This window comes from Temnothorax americanus, unplaced genomic scaffold (assembly GCF_048541705.1).
Source record: "Temnothorax americanus isolate GAGA-0224 unplaced genomic scaffold, ASM4854170v1 Scaffold21, whole genome shotgun sequence".
Taxonomy (NCBI): Eukaryota; Metazoa; Arthropoda; class Insecta; order Hymenoptera; family Formicidae; genus Temnothorax; species Temnothorax americanus.
The window spans coordinates 3,823,156-3,839,132 of record NW_027509349.1 but is presented as its reverse complement, the minus strand read 5'-3'; the positions used below and the strand labels follow the sequence as shown (position 1 = coordinate 3,839,132).

The 15,977-nt window shown below is 37.6% G+C and overlaps 1 protein-coding gene across 1 annotated transcript; it reads right to left on the bottom strand.

Annotated features, from left to right (window-relative positions):
- Positions 1–1,102: 1,102 nt before the first annotated feature.
- Positions 1,103–15,802, bottom strand: LOC143897836 (alpha-2-macroglobulin-like protein 1). The gene is made up of 25 exons (XM_077406768.1): positions 15,526–15,802; positions 14,737–14,909; positions 12,993–13,234; positions 12,393–12,509; positions 12,143–12,309; positions 11,962–12,070; positions 11,546–11,779; positions 10,393–10,635; positions 9,821–10,152; positions 9,296–9,657; positions 8,811–8,962; positions 8,572–8,725; positions 8,333–8,480; positions 7,853–8,081; positions 6,847–7,052; positions 6,194–6,543; positions 5,876–6,120; positions 5,555–5,806; positions 5,068–5,460; positions 4,057–4,291; positions 3,592–3,764; positions 3,315–3,504; positions 2,450–2,794; positions 1,973–2,200; positions 1,103–1,825 (listed from the first exon to the last, which is right to left on the bottom strand). The coding sequence occupies exons 1-25, from the start codon at positions 15,615–15,617 to the stop codon at positions 1,626–1,628; spliced, it is 5,571 nt and encodes a 1,856-aa protein (XP_077262894.1). The 5' UTR covers positions 15,618–15,802; the 3' UTR covers positions 1,103–1,625.
- Between the last annotated feature and the right edge of the window lie 175 nt (positions 15,803–15,977).

The following is a 15,977-nucleotide window of genomic DNA, read 5'->3' as shown; positions in this document are numbered from 1 at the left end:
GCTACATTCACTGCGTTTCTTGGCGAGTTTAAAAGAAAAAGAAATGTGTCTCTCTCTCTCTTTCTCTCTCTCTCTCTCTCTCTCTCGATCGGGCGAATGCCCCGAAATCGAGCATCGCTCCGTTATCAAATGTTAGACGTCACGTTGTTAGAATATGCTTTTTTACATACTGTATCTTTATGCGCGTCGTTTTGCGTTACTCGTCGTTCTTGCCAATGCATGCTCGTCGCAAATGTACACTGCCTACTCCTGTCTTGGACATCCGCAGTCGAAAACACGTGTTTCAGTCATCTAACGCGAGATAGACGGCGAATACTGATTATTACTGCCAATTACATTTATCTTTTCATTCCTTACGTAGTTAAGTTCTCAATGGTATTGTAGCGAGCCAGCGCGATGGATAGTGTATAGTAAGCAATAGTATATGTTTATTTATTTCAAGCATTTAACTGTATACAGCGTGAATAAATAATAATACTTCCAGAGAATCTCTATCCATTTGATATTTAATAGCTCGTCCTTTGCAAAATACGGGGTTTAATGTAGTAACACACGGAGAGTAGATTCCATTAAAATATCGTTTTGCTGGTGGCAGATTCGATCTTATCAATGTTAAATGTCAAATGGACAATATAATCACACACGTATTAAAAACGTATTAAATAAATAATCGTACATACATTATAACGAAACACTATTTAATGTAGCGAGAATTCGATTCGGGTGATTGTTAACTTGTAATAACTATTACAATGAAATTTAAGAAATTTAAATTATTTTCACACTTTTCTTGCTTGCTTCTATCATTCTCATACGCGTGAACGTAATTCAAATCGAATTCAGATTTTTCTTTGTTTAGAAAGGATCATTTCTTTTTTCTATTATAAGAGTGTCGCTTCTTGGCTCTCTAGGATCAAACTCGTACAGTAAATTTATCTGGAAAAATTAATTCTCAAATGTTTAGAAAACTTATATGGAAGCTAATAATAGTAAAAAAATTGACGTTATTAATACTCATTTTAAGGCATAGTGCACGTTCAAATTGGTAATAGGGAATATGACACTAGAGATTAACATTTTATGGATGCATTAAATTACCCAATTATTATATCATAAATCGCTGTGCTTTATTTACAGTTTATTTAATTCATTAGTTATTTGCTATTCAGAATTATGAGAGTTGAACGCATATAACTTTCGCTGTAAAAATAACACTTTATTCTATTACATATTGTGTTTTCTCATCGCACCATTAACGTATAGTTTATGATGTTGTGAGGATATGTTGTACGGAGGGAGCTGCAGAAGAGATTTGCGATGGAAATTCAGAGTGTATTCGACATTGATTACAATATCCTGTGTAAAATTTACTTCTTCAAACTACATACAAAGCGTGCTAAAATTAATGAGTCAGATATTATAACGAAGAATTTCTTGGTTCAAATCGCCTCGTATAGATTTTATTGTACTTTAAAATTTAAATGTGCGTATTTAATTTTTATACGCCTGAAAGCGATCGAGTTCTTCTCTCGATTGTTGAATTTTGTTAATATGATACGTGACGTGTATTCTGTTATCTGTTATGTCTATTCGTATTTAGTATATTCTCGGCAGAACGCCGAAGATCAGTCAGCCGTAGGAAGATTAAGAAATGCGCTATTATCTCGATTCGCACACGTTGCTCGAGCGTCCGTTATCTCACGTGGAACCCCACCAACCGGTGGTAATCCGTATATAGAAACCTGTTCGTCTAAGACATATCGATTATGCGAACTCTTAGCAAACTCGCCGTCCTCGAAATGCATTAACAGTGCCAGACTTCCAGCTGTAATATAAATCAAATTACAAATATATATATATATATATATATATATATATATATATATAACAAGATAATAATAGTGAATATATAATATGTAATAACGATAGTATATATGTATTTGTTCTTGATTATTCTCAGTTATATACTTACGATTATCTAAAGGCGGGCAAGAACAGTTGGGTCTTAAGACAAATGCGATCGTCGAATGCAGGCGTTTGACGTCTTCGTGCGACGGTTGTATATCTAATAGGAGTCTTGCCTTTCGCAATCGTCTAATCGCCGCTTTTACAACGGTACTGGCGGAGCAATAACGATCATTAATGTTCGACGGTAGTTCGTCGGCGCATACAGGGCAGAACTCGTTCGAACTAAGAGGTGCTAAAATAAAAAAAATTAATCGGTTTGGTATCGCCATTTATAACGAAGAAGATTAATCTTGCCAATTAAGATTGATCTTTCCAATTTCGAAAAGAGTGAATATAATAATGAGTATAAAGTGAATTGAAGCAAGCGTGGGCTATACTGTACGTTATTGTTAAGATCCAATTTCTCTGAAGAAGGGAGAACCAAAACGTGATTTCAACTTTATATAATAATTTTCACGCCTATTAGTTTGAATTCACGTACGTAATATTTGCGCATTGCTCAGATCCACTTCTATCTTCTGTTCCGTTTCATTAGTCACATTTAACAGTGGATAGTCGTCAAAATGTGTGATGTCGGGTTTCACGGAAACCGGCACGGGCCCTTCGACCCCTTCGGGAGTCGCCAGTTCGTGATCGACCACAACGAAGAGCGGATTTCCGTCGAAATCCGTCCCAAAGGAATTTTGTCCCTGTCTGATAAGAGTTGAGAACGGTGCCTCCATATCCTCGAGATCTATGCTAGGAGGTCCAAGCTTGTCGAACACGGGGTTCAGATTGATGTCCGGTTCGTCCGGTGCCTGACCGCTTCCAGCTTCTCTTTGTGGTACTGAGAAATTTGGAAAAGTCAGAAAATTGCAAAGAAAGCATTGCGTAAAAAGAAGATTTATCTCGAAAATAACGAGAACAATTTAGCCAAAAGTTTCGCCTATCAAGGTTATTATTGATATGCAATTGAATGTGATTTCGTAAAATATGTTTCTTCTGGAAATGTGTACTGGAAGCATACTTTGCGCGTTTCCATTTAATCGCGTAAATCATTCAAGTATATAACTTTAATAAGAGATTTCGATATACCAATCCTTCTCATTACTCTCGAATTGTGTACGTAATTTTCATTAATTATCTATATTATCAGACATGATGTTATTGTTAACTGCGCGAAAGTTTACAACGGTATCCATATCGCCGCTATTTATTTCGAAATTGAAATTTTCTACCAAAGGAACATCTTCGCTTCTAAATTGTATGCCGGTCACCGATTTTCCGTTGTTACTTGTGGAATTGCTCGGCCGAATCAGTTTGTGGCTTTGGCTGGCAATGAAACACAGTGTTTTGAGTCGCGTTACCTATCTGCTCTATAGTTCCATTTCGATCGTCCGGGGTTTCGACCGCTTTTTCGACTGTCTCCTCTTTTCCCACGGTATTCTTCTTCGCGTTGTCCTTGCCTATTTCTTGCACTTCTATTGGCACTGGATTAGGAATCTCCACTTCTTCGCTCGGAGTGGCACTGCTGCAAGTCGCCGCGAAGCTATAGCTCTGAAAAAATATATAATGCATATATTATAAAATATACTTATTCTATATTTAAAATGATTGTGAAACAAAATATATTTGTAAACTTACGCTAGATATCGTCAACTCCTGTTGGTAGTAATCGTAAAGTTTTGCATTCGCCGGTTCAAGTCTGTCCACGATATTTTCTCTGGTCACCGTAAACGATATACAGGTTTTCTGATTGATTAACTTGTCGAAGTAAATGGTGACTATACCGCGATCCTCTTCGAAACGTTTCACTTCTACAAATATTTGTATATTGGATGAATTGGGGAATAAATTTTATCTTAATATCTCTTAATATGTGATAACTAATATCATTAGCATATAATAACAGTATAATTGTGATTTCGCAATGTTTCTTATTATAAATATGATCGCTATAAAATAATTATGAAAGTAATGATTATCATTTATCAAATTTATTACAGTGTCTTAGATTTGGAATTTTTCTTTTCGAAAAATTGTGACGTCTAATTTACGATGTCACAATTATCCGGATTGATTTTAACATATTCTCGGTTGCACACTCACTCGTAGCCGGATCCTCCAATAGAGAATGAAGACTGGTACGATCCGGGACGTATCCACTTATCATGTCGATCTCTAGCAATGCCATGTTACTTTCCCCATCTGCCATTTTATATCGCGTACAAATTGTAATTTTTTGCATCGAGCATTCGTCCAACCATGTCGCGGGAGCGGCATTAACCGAGAGATCAAATGCTTCGGAGCCGGTTGCGCGTGCAACGTTGTATTTTATATTGCTCTAAAAAATTACGGATTTTTATTAACATTTAAATGTTCTCAATTAAGGGACCATTTCTCACTTACGCAAAATTTTGGCTTAAAGGGGTCAACCAAAATCCTTGACCTCTTAAGTTTTGCTAAATTTTTAATGTTACAGTATATCCTATTCACTAATATAAGGTACAGTAACTCTGTCTAGTTAAATGCGCAATAATATAGTTTATAAAATATTAATGTTTAAAATTTTTTGTGTGCATAATTGTTTTAAAATTTTGTAAAATAAATTTTAATTTATGTACTATAATTATGTTATATTATAAATAAGAAAAATATAACTATATAATGACATTACAAAGAAGTACATCACAATAAACAAAAATACATTATATGACAATTAATCTTCGGTGTCGGGACTTTCAATTTGTGCACTATCAATATTATATTATGATTATAATATGTACACGTTTTTGGATAGTCATATTTATCATAGAAACAATTTAAAATACATTACTAATTTACACCAAGCGCATTTTATGAATGCAACTTCTTTGCATAAACATAGTTTATTTATCATTGATATCGAAAGAAACATTTCTAATATTAATATTTCCTAAACTATTTTGGTTTAGGGCCAAATAGTGATCCTAAACCAAACCACTAGACAGAGTTACTGTACTTTGTATTAGTGAATGTAGTGTACTGTAACATTAAAAATTTAGCAAAATTCAAGAGGGGTCAAGGGTTGGTTGCCTCTTCATTAGACGATATGATATTTCTGTGAAAATGCAAAGCTACCTGCACTAAGACGCAGCCTTCACCCTCAGCGAAGATCTCGACTATCGTGGGTATTACGGGCAAGCGAATCTGCGTGAGGACCATGCGATTGTCGTTATGCATTCTATACACCTGGTCCACCTCGCCAGCGGTCACGAGTACCGAGAGATCCGTCGCGTTGCTCGACATCGTGGTGGCGTACTTGGTGAGTGCCTCCAGGCCGAGCACAGTGTCCTGCGTGGACGTGAAACCGCCCTCTGCGTTGCGTTGTTTTGACATCCAACGGACTGCCTTCAACGCCTCGACCATGTTCGTCTCGCCACCTAATTTCACTAATGACAGCACGGCGTACGCTGTCATCTCAATACTCAATCCTAGAGACGGTTTATACTTGTCCTCCCACCAGAGAAGATCCTAGTGAACAAAAATTTGCTATGAAGATTACATCGACTGATTGTGAGATTTGTTGCCTCGCAAGAACTGTTTTCGTCAACTTTGTTATACGTACGTTGTTTCGCGTGGCACGTTTCATAAGCGATTTCATGCTATTGTTCGCTTTCGGGTGCTCCAATAACGTTAAGGCGTAGGTGGATAAAGCTGCTGTGTACGTCGTACCGCCGTCGTTCTCCATTCCTTTCTCCAGGCAATGTAGAGCGTTATTAATGAGCGATGCTGTTAACGGCACGCCCGATTCTAAGAGCGAGATCAGGATATAAGCCGTTAATGCCGAGGAAGAATTGTCGTCATCTTGCAAACCACCCTACGAACACGTTTAAAGGTGTTAGGTATCACTTTTTGGAGGAAGAATCACAAATGTCGCTTGTAATACCTTCATATCCTTGTGGAATATCCTGCCGATCACAGGGAAGCATCCATTTTCCAATTGCTTCTTCACCATCCATTTTACAGAAATTTTAAGATCTCGTTCGTCGATGTGAATTATATTCTTCGCCTGAGCGAAAGATTTGATCACAAATGCGGTGAGCCAAATCGAGCTGCCGTCTTCCGAGCTTTCCGGGCCGAACGCGGAGTACGAACCGTCCGGATGTCTGTATATCAATTCGCGCTGGTATCCTGTGTCGCAGGACCAAATGTAAAATCTATTCTTAATTGCGAATTAAATTTGGATCAAGATCAAAGCACGTACCTTTCTCCATATTTCTGATCGCTTTTGCTCTCAGCTCTGGGTTCTCGACTCCGGTCGCGTCCAAGTAGCCGATCACGTGGATGTTAGGAACAAAGAGAATCATATTTTGCTCGCCGCATCCCATCGGCAAGCGAACAAGATTGTCTAGATTTTCAAGGACCGGACCTAGGATATCTCCTATCAGGGACACGTACGCTCTCGCGCTTTCGGGCACCAAATCGTCGGGTAGATCGAGATTCCAAGTTATGGTGGAGTCGTCGCTAAAGTCCTTCGGACAGATAAACGCGGATTTCGTTATTTCCACAGGAAAGCCTTCCGGTAGCACCAGTATCGGCTTTACAATCACGTCTCTGAAAAAGTGTACAAATTGCTAAATACTGTCGAATGTTTTATTTACAATTTCTATAATCTTTTTTTTAAATATTTAACCAATTTTTTTAATATTTAAGCAATCAAGAATTGTAATTGACAAAATCATATTTTTCTTATTTCGATAATTTAAAATATTGGAAATTTTTAATTCCTCGATATATGTGTGCGGGTATGGTCTAAAATTATATTTTCGACAAGTTTACTGCATAAAAAAACTACGTATTTTTATAGAATTCTTAAATATTAATAATTGCGAAGGAATATCCGATTGTTCCATTTACCGTGTATACAGAAGCATTTCCGGGCCGCATGGTTCAGCGTAATCAGAGTCGATCGAAGCGGAGACCGTGATATTAATATCGCCAAGAACTCGCGGTCTGAAAATATATTCGTGCACTACGCTGTCTCGCGGTTTTACGCAAAACGAAGCTATTGCGTGCGACAGATGCAAGTCGAGCCCCGTTGCATCTTCCAACTTAATCTTGACCTACGAACGTCAAAGCATCATTCAATCAGTTATAATATATTGATCAGTTATTGTCATTGTGATTAATATATGCATTTAACATCTCTTAATTAATTTATTAAGTTCTAGGAGGTCGTCTTTTGTCTTAAATTCTTGTATAACTTAAATCCTAATTACAATTTTTAGACTGCAATTGGTATTTAGGGATAAAAAGAAAGAGGTGCTCCGAAAATCTTTAGTTGGTGATAGGGTGGAATATCTGAAAAAAGATATAAAATATATGGAGGTAAAAAAAGTAAATGACCTCTGTCTTTTTACTAACAAATATATTTAATTAATAAATTATTTTGTCTACCTTTTTGAGTAAAATAAATCGATACAATTATTATTTGAGTAATCTACAACAAAAATTCTACTCAAAAAGGTAGAATAATAGACGAAATCATTTGATAATTCAATATTTGTCAGCAAAAAGATAGAGGTTATTAATTTTTTTATCTCCACGCCAACTAGATTTTCGAAGCAACTCTTTTTATTCCTAAATACCAATTGCGGTCTAAAAATTTTGATTAAGCTCCAAGTTACAAGGATTTAAACAGAAAAGCGCGTAGGGATCGACCTTCTAGGACTTAATAGATTATAATCAAAGGCCGTGTAACGTGTAATGTGTATGAAAATATGACTCATCAATATGCGATCTATATTTATCGTCACAATTTTTTTTATTAATACTGAATTTTATAAAAATTTTACGTGGGTGCTTGAAGATAGTGGAACGAGAGTGAAACGAATGTCGAATGCTCGCGACTGTCGCAACTTACCGGTAAACTGTGTTGCATGTAATTAAACAAGGAAACCTTCATGCGCAACATTTCTCCGCGTTTCACGCTATATGGTAAGCTGTAATCGAGAAAAAACGGCTGGAATCCGGTGATGGTTGTCGGTGGTGCTATTCCGAGACCGTGCATAGGTGAAATACACGCGGTGTATCCAACCCAATCGGTAATGGTATGAGGCAAAGTACGTTCCACCGTCACTTTGCCTTCTTTTCTGTAAAAGAAAAGAACATACATAAGGCAATATTAATCAAACAAACGAAAGCCGAAGATGCTTTTTGTATTGTAATTGTATTAAAAAGTGTAAGAATAACTTGCTAATGTATCCTCTCTCTATATATATATATATATATATATATATATATATATATATATATATATAAAAGTCGGGGAAGCGATTATCACGGAATTGTCTTTGATTAAAGATAATTATACATATAGTAAGCTACGAATTTAAATGTATACCCTGTCGGCACTAATTCCCACAGCCATGTTTCGGGGAAGTAAGATCTGAGAGCAGGTTGATCGGGTACTTGATCCATATATCCCTGTTCGGGCCCCACATTTAATAATGGATACGCCATAGGCAGTGTCTTCGCCATTTTAAACATTCCTATCGAGATAATACGACAGTATGATAATTAATTAAGTTACCTTAAGAAAAAAAATTATCTATGAACAAGCCATTTTTCCTAAAAACGCACCAGCATCCGTTTCCAGCTCCGCGGACGCTGAGAGGAAAGGAATCGGGGCCATGCTTTTCAGGCTCACGTTCATACTCCTGCCTCTACCTCTGCGAAGCTGATGGCAAGGCCGCGTTTCGAGTATCAGATCACTCATCACGACGGCTCCGAAGTCCTGAAATACGGGGAAAGATCCAATGGATATATAAATGTCTTTCTTACAATCTTAGAATTTATTTACGTTTCCAGAAAGTTCTCACATCGAACGCTTGTATGGCGTCCACGTAATTCACAAGCGCGCCGTTGTACACCGTTCTTCTTCTCCTTTTGCGTGCCCATGCGGGTGACTCTTCAAAAGCGGGAAGTGGCAAATGATCGAATTCCGTGTTGGTTGTTTCTTCGTGCGTTGCAACTGTGAAGGATTTATATGCCGTATCACGTGAATTGTTTCACGTTAACCGGATATCGTAATAACTTTACATTAACCCAAGTGGGATATTAGACAATCACATAAATATCCAGACACTTATTTCGTAAAAATGAGAGATCTGAATGAAAAACAGAAAAATAGAAAATCAGTTGCGAGTATCATATTTGAATAAGAAGTTTATCAAGTTTATCATTATAGCAATTTGGAATATAATATGCATTAAAAAATCTAATAAAAAATATATTAAGAGAGGAACTAGGGATTAATGTACCGTTAAATTCGACTATCTATATTGTGTCTTATCATTTTGTATACCTTTGCAATGAGTCCACGTCCAAATAGGACGCGGCTCTGGCTCGATATGGAATCTCTTCAGCTGCGCGAAAGTCTGATCAGCGTCGATCAGGTTCGCCTTAGCTCCTGCTAAGAAACGAGTCGACTTGTCGACTGCCGAGATACCGCAGAGAGACCAGGGGGCGGATTCCACGTGGTACTGAGTGGCTGTTCCCGGGGTCTGAGCGTCGGTATGCCAGGCGGTCTTCACTTTATTCTCGAAGCAGTGTCCGACTTTGATGGAGTACGTGGTAGCGACGACCTCGCCGTCCGAACGAACGTAGTATAGTAACAATTCAGAGACAGGTGCCATTGACGGGGTGATCTTGACGCTGAGAGGGAATCTGGAGGAACGAGAAGTGTCGATGTGAGAAACCTTGAAATCTACGATCCCCTAATTTTTTTCTAAATAAACAAAAAGTAGTTCAGAGCGCGTCCAAAGGTTAAATATATTTGCGTGATATTTATGAGATCGGCAAATAAAATATTATTTAATTGAAGTATTACCTATGAGCGATGGTACCCTGATCCGTCTTATTTCCTGGTGATTCGACGGCACCTAACAAATTCCGGAATTCCGAATAATTCAATACCGTATCTCTGGTCGGCCGGTGTTTCACGTGACCATATATTAACAAGTCCCCCTTGGAATTGATCGAGTAATGGAAGGAAATGGACTCGTTAGTTTTACTTTTCGCCGGCACCGTGTACATGACGTTGAACGAGTATTTTTCACCGCAAACGATCGGTTGATAACCCCGGGCTACCGCCAAATAGCTATCTGACGGTGAGTACCAAGGATTCACTTCGATATGCGCCGACGGTTGATCCATGAAGACCTAATTATGATTTACAATAAATTATAAATGCACGAACGACCTTATGCGCTTATACAAAATGTTTTAAATAAACAAAATGTACTCGAAAGATTATGTCTCAATCTCTTCTTTAGAATAAATCGTCTTCAGATTAATCAAATAAATCATTAAAAAATAATCTAATAAAAACAAGACATTCTGTATATGTTTGGAAAGTATGTAACTCTTTTTTTCAAAATATATAACAGCTGCTCGACATACTCGCCAACGCGTATCCGGCGAATAGTATTTCGTGGGATAGTCGACACCGGTCGCGACGAAACTCAGCAGGACGATGTTCCTATGCGGCGGTGGTACGACGAAGTCGACAAAACCGTCGGACGAAGATGTAAAGTTGCGGCATTCAACCACCACGCGAAGCCATTCGTCCTTACCACGTACTCGCACGCAGAGTTGAATCTTCTCGTGCGGTGCCGGGGTGTCGTCGTGCCGCGAGACACGTAACTGTAAAAGAGATTTATTTCGCACTCCATAAAGATAGAGATCTGCAAATCAAGGATTTTTTTTATGTCAAATCAAATTTTATGGCTTTTTTCGAATTTGAATCGACAAAATTTTATTCGAATTGAAGCGAATCGAATCGTTAAAATATCAATTTTAATTAACAATATAATTATTATTAGATTAAATTTTAACACGTGAATATTTTGAATGTGGAAAAATAATATTGATTATATAATATAAATTCTTTTTAAGGCAAAAAACATTCAAATATTTAATATAAAACTAATAAAATATTATTTAATGCATGTCGCAGTAATGGAAACAATTAGCCAAAAAATTATAGATAAATATTATTAAAATACTCTAATGTAGTATCCAATAACATTGTCCAATTACGACAATTACGTACACAGAAATTCAAATATAATAATATTTTTACTTTATTATCAATACTCACATAGCTTACTATATTTTATGTATATTCAAATTTTTACTTACAATTATAATTAGATAATCAAAAATTAGAAATAAACTTTTTTACTGCTATTTACAATTAACCGCTTATGGTGAAAGATTTTAATACTTAATGCACTCACTGAATGCATTTATTAACATGACCGTACTATTTTGCTTATTAACAGAAAATATAATTTTTATAAGTTGACACTATATATGATTCGTATAATTCGAACCATCTATAGATTCGAAATTTTTGAATAGTTCAGATTCGAATTATAGAAATTCGAAGAATTCGAATCAAATCGAATCGAGTGAGATTCGTATTCGAATAGTTCGCACATTTCTACATAAAGAGCATACTTTTATTCGAATTCATGAAGCAAAGATCCCGATCGAAGCTTGTACGTCTTAGAAAAAGTTAAAATGATTATCGATTATTTGCGATCTTTACCTTTCCGTGATATGGCAAACCCAGTTTAAAATATTTCGGCGTGTACGGCAGGAATTCCAGTTTTAAGGCCTGATGCACTACTACGGTCCGACTAATCGTTGTCTCTACTATGCCGGTACCGGTCTCGGTGAAATTAGCTATGAGGACGATATTGTTCGGTGCCACTTTCCATTGAGCAAGCCCAAGCACCGCGCCTGATAGAACAAATTCGGTGCAACCATCTGGCGAATCCAGCTGTAATAATCGGCTAGTTTTAAATCCGTCGCGAGATATGTCGAATTTACATATCATATTACGTTTATAAAATATTTGAGTTAAATTTTTATAAATCAAATATGATTGGAATCATTTAAGTAGCGATTTTGTAATTTATAACATAAACATTAATTTGTCGACCGACCGAAGGGGTTACTGACCTCCGTTTCATAATGTATTTCCGGGAGATTAGGCTTCCGTCTCCATGTCGGTATTTGAGGCGTCGATTTCAAGAGTAATTTACCCTTGACCGGTTTGCCATAACTGTATCTGTAAATAAAATGTAAGATAGTTTCGCGCAATGCTTCGACTCACCGATTAATTATCAAAACGACCATTTACTTAGCACATATGTTCCACGTAACGTTCTCCGCATCCGCGAGAATGTATCCCGGTGAAGTTATGGTCACTTGGAATCTGGGAAGGACATATTTCTTCACTTCGAACACGGTTGTATGGACCAATTGCGGTTGCGATTTCCTCTTTTCCACTTTAATTTTCCAGGCACCCTATAGCACAAATAAGAATTCTTAGCATTGTCGTTATCACGCTCTTCGTTACATGCTCTCGTTTAGGATCACGATCGTATTACCGGACTTGGTTCCGGAGATAGAGCAAATTTTAGTTGTGCCATTCCATTTTCGGTACTGACGTTAGCCCACTGTGCCACTCGCACCTCGGATGGATTCTCAATCCATATTTTTGGTATCTAGAAAGAGAGGCAAGCTCGGCATTATTAAATAAAAGTTCTTCTTTTCTTTCTAGTTGAGTCTATAAATTAGAACTCTATACAAATAAATTGTCTCTCCTTAGAGAATATATCTGTACCGTAAAAGTAAAAAATCATATCTCTATTATTAGGAATTTAGAAAAAAACAGGATTTAAAGTTCATTTATTATTTTTATTTATTAGTTATATTTATTATTTCTATGAAAATTGCCAATACGATTTTTTCTAAACATTGTACCTTAAGAACTGGTAATAGTGGACATAAGACTCTTTACTATTGTATTGGAAAAAGTATTAACTCTAATTTTGACAAAACCTGAAGATACGATTCTTTACCTCTAAGGTACAGATATATATTATATTATTACTGTTGAAATATTACTACTGAAATATATTATTACTACTGCTCAGTTATTATTGCATTAATATTTATTTTATATTAACGGATAGCGAGCGACGAACCGTTTTCTTCCATGGCTTCAGGTCGTGCTTGAGCATGAGGATTCTAATGTTCACATCTTGCCCGGGTTTATAGACCGGCTTATCTGTCTCGACAAATGTGATTAGGGAATCGTGCTCGATATAAACTTCCTTCTCCGTTTCCACGATGTAGTCGGGATATTTGTCGAACTTTATTTTCAGTCGCAAACGTCCGTTGAAATATTTCGTGAAGGGCACCGCCAGTTCTAGACATGTTTCTATTCCTACGAATGAGCAAACAAATTAACAAAGCCAATATTTGAATTTACTTACTTCTACTTTCCAAGCGCAAACGTTCGAGTAATGAAAAGAAGAAGAATAAAATATTTAATGATAGTCGCGAACGAATCGCTAATAGCATAAGGATAATAGCGTACAATTGTATAAGTTGATTCGCTTAATCGTCGCGCCGATAATCGCGATTGAATTATAAGGTATAATATACCAACGCAATTCAAACTATTCGAGTTGAAATGATCGAGCTTAGGGTAGATATTTAATGAAATAGAAAATATTTTATTTTTGGTGTCTAATATAGATACTTGCATAAATATATATGGATAGGCGTATATAGATATGCAGATTGCGTTTGTTGGCGCAAGTATATGGATACCGAAAGATGTATTAAGAGAGAAATATTTATACGTTATTAAGCACTTTAGATCACTGAATACTTTATTGCATTTAGATTTAACGTAATTTACTTCGCCAAGTTCACTACCAGCGTATTTTTTAGCGATTCATCGATAAATCTTTCCGCGCGTCCGCCAGCATCATAATACATATATATATATATATATATATATGTATATGTATATGTATATGTGTGTGTGTATATATATATATATATATATATATATATATATATATATATATGATAAACTCGGTTCATAATTAAGCTCCGTACTTGTTGTTCACCCCGTGCCTAACAATGCAGATGGGTTTCCCATGTGATCCCGAGCGATTACTTATTTCCCCTTCGGAGAGAGACTCGGCTCATTTAGCTCCCCCGCAGGAAGCGGCGACAATTTCAATTTATGATTTGTTTAAAGCGTCCGATTCGAGCTGCGGAGGGAAGAAGGAGGAAAGACCGGGACGCGATTCATTGGGCGTAGCCGGGATTTTCGCCGCGCGAAAGTAAATTCTCCATTAAACTCCTGCTCAAATGTAAATTTATCAATTTCCCCATCGTTTTTTAAAGATCGGCCGTTCGTTCGGGTAATCGCATCCAAAAGTATCCGAATCCGCGCTTCCTGTTGTCATCTCATCGCTACGTCCCTGAATTCAACATAGGAATCCGCGTGGTATTTTCGACGATTATGCGTTATCGCGTCGCGTGCGCGATAACACATCAGGTCACGTTCGAATATTCAATTATCCACAGGCGCAAATTGATCGTGAAACTCTCAACAGAGTTCTCAGGTAACAACCTGAGAAATAAGAGAACGTGCAAGTCCATCAGGGACCAGGGATCGTAGGATATAAAAAAAAAATGCTAAAGACCTCTATAAAATGACAAACAACCTGAAAATTCGACTCATCTTTGAAAACTCTAAAAACTGAGGTATTTAAATTTTACATTATAGGTATCTTTTTATGTTTTGCCACTTCTTTATGTGTGTTTCGAGATTATAATACCACGAGACCATTTGAAACAAAACTATCCAACTATATCGGATGGTATCATCGATTGATAAAAATCCGAGGCAGGAAAAAATGTACTTGCCTGTTTTGACAACGCCACTCGTCCTGGTCAGTACCTCGTCATCCACGCCCGTACCCGCTGGAGATAGCAACTCCAGGATAACGTGCGCCGGCGGTTCGAGATTGTGCAGCGACAAACAGCCGCTCTCGGTTTCGCCGGCCAAGAATCTCCTCGGCGCAGTAAATACATATCCTCTAAAAGAACAAGCCGATTAAACCACATGAACGCGAGGGACAACGAATATTGGTTTCGGGGGAACTCTGGAATAATTTCTTTTACGATAACTTGGGGATAATGATTACTTGATAGGGTCAGTAAAGAATGCGACGTTTATTATTGTAGCGTGAATCAAAATCACTAAAAGAAAGCCTAAATTCCTTTTATCTCTTGGTATTTAAACGGCAAAGCATAAAAGATGTGTTAAGCGCCACTTCGAGATTTTCCCAAGATTCGGGTTACAATAATTGAAGTATACCAGATATTAAACGTATCAATTAGATTTTTGCAATATGTGCTGTTTTGAACGTCTTTAAGAGATCTCTTAGACTTTCATGGCTAGTTTCTTAACGGTATCTTATACCGTCGAGTTTATCGCGAGAAAAAATCGACGTGGTTATTATTAAATTAACGCATAATAACGAGCATCGCGAGTATTATTCTCGGTCGGTCGGCGATAACGGAGAATCTGCGAGAAGAGTCCAATGTCCGCGAACGCATAATCGATAATCGAGAATCAGAAAGAGAGAACTGGCCAATTGTTATCTTTGAAATGGGATTTGTGAAATGGGATTTGCTAAGGGGTGTTTTTACCGATTGGTAACCGCAGTCGCGTCGCCTTCGCAGGGTCGAAGGCACGGGTAGAACAGGCAGATAAATGCGCAAGACACGATTGTCTTATACATTATCGTCTCGGGGTTTCACACCGTTTGACGCGTGTACTCGTGGTTTTTGAAAAAAAAAATCTCAGATCGTCACGGGCATATTAACGAGAGGCACGCTTCCTCTTCCTCGCGAAAGAAACGTTTGAGAGAGCGGCGGGGGAGCAACAGCCAACAGAGAGGCTGCGGACCGACTGAAGGCGTGATGTTCGTGCCGGCTACTTTTATCATTAACCCCTCGAGCCCGTGCAAGGAGGAGAGGGTTACAACGGGCGCGGATTAAATCGCGAGAACCGGCCACGTCGCGTCGTCGCGCCGGCCACCGACCGTGCGACGTGCGACGCTCAGTATATCCTTTTCTACGTCTCGCCGCTTCGCCGAATT

What these genes read in the sequence shown, in the direction of transcription:
- LOC143897836 (XM_077406768.1), bottom strand. Translation starts at nt 15,617, where the DNA reads ATGTATAAGACAATCGTGTCTTGCGCATTTATCTGCCTGTTCTACCCG. An exon ending in TGAAGCCATGGAAGAAAACG is followed by an intron (nt 12,510 to 12,992) that starts GTTCGTCGCTCG and finishes CTCTCTTTCTAG; the next exon opens with ATACCAAAAATATGGATTGA. An exon ending in GACGTGGACTCATTGCAAAG is followed by an intron (nt 8,963 to 9,295) that starts GTATACAAAATG and finishes AATCCTTCACAG; the next exon opens with TTGCAACGCACGAAGAAACA.